The following is a 4,279-nucleotide window of genomic DNA, read 5'->3' on the forward strand; positions in this document are numbered from 1 at the left end:
CATAATCTCATAGTCATAGGAACATGTATAAGTCATGAAGAAAACAATAGCAACATACTAAACGATTAAGTGCTAAGCTAACGGAATGGGTCAAGTCAATCACATCATTCTCTAATGATGTGATCCCGTTAATCAAATGACAACTCATGTCTATGGCTACGAAACTTAACCATCTTTGATTCAATGAGCTACTTAAGTAGAGGCATACTAGTGACACTCTGTTTGTCTATGTATTCACACATGTACTAAGCTTCCGGTTAATACAATTATAGCATGAATAATAAACATTTATCATGATATAAGGAAATATAAATAACAACTTTATTACTGCCTCTAGGGCATATTTTCTTCAACTGCTAGTGGACATCATCAAGGAAAAAAATAAAACCTTTTTGGCTTTTTACACCGGACAACATTTTTTCTCCTCAAGCACCCGCCTCCTCCATAGGATCCCGCTTCCCTATCTGAATATATTTTTCCTGCCGTCCGATTCAACGAGGCATGCGAGGCATCACCATGAGGCTATGCATTGGTCATGCCGTTATGAGGTATTTAGTTGACTGTGTTCACTGTTTACTGTTGGGTCTGCATCTCACGGAACATAAAGCAGTTCTCAGTCAGGCCCACTAGGAACTGCCGAATGAGCAATTTCAGCTAGCCAGACAGAGTTGAGCCACATTGAACGTACATGGTGGGGCCCTTGCACAAGAGTATGCCAGTGTGATGCGAGCTAGTATACAATTTGTAGGTGCTATCTTCTCCTACCTCCATTAAACTCCTCTCTAATCTTCTTTCTTCCTTGTCTCCCTTCTAATCTACACAACAGTATTTTGATTTGAGATAAGTTCTACACGAAAAAGATGCACACCGATGTTATAGTTCCATTCAGACCATTGGTTCGTAGTTTCGTCGACTGTAAATGCTTAATTTCGTGTTCATGTTTGGAGTTATTTTAGACAAATTTGGTCAAATTCGTCGCACATGTTGACCGTTTGAAATTTCCTTTGACTACTAGCTTCATCTAGTAGTTTCACATGACTTTGTATTGCATATTTTCTATTTCGAGGATTGTAGGCGAGTAGATCTACATCTTCCTCATGAACTGTACGTATGCATATGTGTGATATATTTTAATGACACTCCTTAATCTCCTTCATGCTTTCTAATCCGCCTCTCGGTCTCCTCTCGTGCGTCCTACTACACTGTCTCCACCGCCGGTGTTGTTCCTCTCGACCTCCTCTCCCGCGTCTCGCTGCATTGTCATCATCACCAGCGTTGTTCCTCTCAACGTCCTCTCCCGCACCTTGATGCATTGTCATCACCGCCAGCATGGTTCCTCTCGGCCTCCTCGCCTGCATCATACTACACTGACGCCATATCATCGGCATTGTTCCTCTCGGCCTCTTTGCAGTGTCCTACTACACTGGTGCCGTCCCCGGCATCGTTCCTTTCGGCCTCCTCTCCCTCGTCCTACTAAACTTATGCTGCCATGGCACGCACACTGCATTTTTTTCTCCTCTGTAATCTGCCTCAACGCCCTTATGTTCCTCCCTCCGCGCGGATTTTCTCTATGGCGACGACGCAAGCGACTAGTTCATCGTGTCGCTGTCGGACAGTGGTCGCGATGTCGCGTCCGACGGCGGCGCAGTGAAGTAGTTTCTTGCATCGTCGCCACCACCATCCACCATGTTTTTAGGTCGGCCGCCGGGTTAGTGGTAGAGAGTGCGTGAGTAGGCCGCTCAAGTTTGCCACGCCGCCGATGGGATCTCTCGCCCGCAACGCATGATCGTCGTGTCGGATGCGGCCCCGAGACCACCGTCCATCGCTGTCGCCGAGGCACTGTAGTGTAACACTGTGTGTTTTATGTACCCTCTCCATCCAAAAAAGCTTCTCCCAAACTTGTACCTCAAATGGATGTATTTAGCACTAACTTGGTGCTAGATGCATCCTTTTGAGGGACAAACTTTTTCGGACGCAGGGAGTAGCTGTTAACTCTTAATCATGTCGACTGTATGCATTGTTGAGGAAATCGTTAACTGGTAGTTGCTCGGTTGGCTGGTGAGTAGGGGATTAATCGGCTGATCGGCAAGTTAATCGGCCATTTAATCAATTAATCGGATGATTTATCGGTTTATAGGCTATTCGGTGACCCTACGAATAGGGATTAATCGGCAAGTTAACTGGTTAATCGGATGAATTCTTGAACAGGGAGTGTATGCAACCAAACAACGTACACTAGTATGAGCACAACCCAATGGAAGCAACCAAACATAGTGCATAGAGGCGTTTCTATGATGCAGGGAGAGGGGATGCAGGCAATCAATCAACATGCAGATGATTCCTTTTTGTCTCCATATACTCAATCAGGCCCAACCGAGACAAGTATGTGAGCAACCAAACATGCCCTAGAATTCGAAGCGGATTGAACACACACTTAGTGGACGATGAAGATGAACACATCATAGTTTGGTCCATTGCTTCCGATACTTCACCGTGTGCGTGTCCGTAGCACAACGATGTACTACATGGAAGAAGAATTTATCTACGCGCGAACCTGACCTTAAACTAAACTATCTATGGTGTGGAAGATAATTACAGGCACTTGCCAAGTGGTTTACACTCTTTGAATTCGTAAATAGTTTTGAACTTCACAAAAAAAGTTGAATTGATGAACATTTTTATGCAGAGCAAAAGCTGGCGCAGCTAGAGTATTCTGGTTTTAGTTAGTCTTTTATGAGATCAGATCGGTTTCTTTTGAAAAAGATTATGATATTTTAAGCATGAGCTCGGCTCAGATATGGAAGATATTGCAGTTCAGATCGGATCGGTCGACAACGTGCTGCAGGCTGCAGGAGGCAGAAGAATACTCTATCGAGAGTCGACCCGTCACGCAGCTTCTTTTACGTGCCCTCACCTCAGTAACTGTTAATTTTCAGTTCATAAACCATGTTGTTTTTAGGGTAATAAACCATGTTAAAAAGTAAAGAAGATTACATTTCCCCCCACCATGGCTCCAGACACTTCACCGGGTGCGTGTCCGCAGCACGGCGACGTGCTACGTGTAAGAACAAATTGATCTACGCGTGAACCTGACCTTAAACTAAACTAATCTATGAGGTGGAAGATAATTTCAGGCACTTGCCAAGTGGTTTACACTTTTACACGCGCACAGGGAAGACGTCGTCTTCAGACGCACACATGCGTCGCCGCGGCCCTGCGATGACCGGCGAGCTTATAAAACATCCGCCCCGAGAAGGCCAGGACTCCCGACGACATCCACTAGCAACCACCGCTCCTGATCTCAGCTCGTCGAGAAACCAACCAAGAATAGTCCGACACACAGGCCACCATGGCGAACCCATCCGCCACCGCTACTGCCTCCGCCTCGACCTCGAGGGCGTCGTGCTGGGCTACCAGCACCGCCAAGCTCACTTGCCTCTGCTCGCCGACCAACCACCCGGGCTCCTTCCGCTGCACTCGCCACCGCAACACGCGGGGGCGTCCGGAGACGTCGTCGTCCAACCGCGCGTCACACCAGTCCACGGCTCCGGGCGCGAGCGCGACCGTGCGCGTCGAGGGGATCACCAGGAGCGGCGTTGTCGGCGCCGGCGGCAGAACCACCAAGGGCCGGTCCGTCCTGCGCGCGCACCTGCTGCGGCTGGTCAGCGCGCCGTCCTCCGCCGGCCGCGACCACCGCCGCTGCCGCGACTTCAAGCCCCGCCCATCAAGGCTGGGCCGCCTCGCGGTGACCGCGTGACCTGGCTGCTCTGCCTCGCAGCTCGTACTAGGGAGCTCACCAGTAGTGGCGGACGGTGCGCCTCTATTTCGCGCGCACCAACGCATGGATCCGTCGTGGTTAGCACGTAGCTAGGATCGGGTACTACTCTGGAGAATGGAACTGATGATGGTGCTGATAATCACTAGTACTAGTACTCTGGATCTGTACACACTTCCTTGTAATTTTTGCCGAGGAATGACATGGAGCAGTTTGTGTGACCTTTGCTGCATCTTTGCGTTGTTCTGACCCAACCCTAGCGCCGCCAGCACCTCTCCCTCCACCCCTTCCTGCCGCCGCTGCCGCCGGCGTGGGCCGCGGTGGCGGCGGGCCCGGTGCCAAAGTTTCTGGGCGGGGGGAGGCGGCGGATCCCATCTGAGGCGGCGGGGGCGGCCCTTCTCATGCGATCCAACGGCGGCGGCTAGGATGGAGATTCCGGGCTGTGCGGCGGGGGCCCGAGCACCATCGCCGGCGGAGCGGCGGCCCTGCATGGACGGCGGCGGC

At 50.3% G+C, this 4,279-nt stretch overlaps 1 protein-coding gene across 1 annotated transcript; it reads left to right on the forward strand.

The window, feature by feature from the left end:
- Positions 1-3,235: 3,235 nt before the first annotated feature.
- Positions 3,236-3,996, forward strand: LOC119325178. Its single transcript, XM_037598929.1, has one exon. The coding sequence runs from the start codon at positions 3,350-3,352 to the stop codon at positions 3,755-3,757; it is 408 nt and encodes a 135-aa protein (XP_037454826.1). The 5' UTR covers positions 3,236-3,349; the 3' UTR covers positions 3,758-3,996.
- Positions 3,997-4,279: the final 283 nt, after the last annotated feature.

Source organism: Triticum dicoccoides, chromosome 6B (assembly GCF_002162155.2).
Source record: "Triticum dicoccoides isolate Atlit2015 ecotype Zavitan chromosome 6B, WEW_v2.0, whole genome shotgun sequence".
NCBI classification, from domain to species: Eukaryota; Viridiplantae; Streptophyta; class Magnoliopsida; order Poales; family Poaceae; genus Triticum; species Triticum dicoccoides.

Coding starts and splice junctions, on each gene's coding strand:
- LOC119325178 (XM_037598929.1), top strand. CDS start 3,350: ATGGCGAACCCATCCGCCACCGCTACTGCCTCCGCCTCGACCTCGAGG.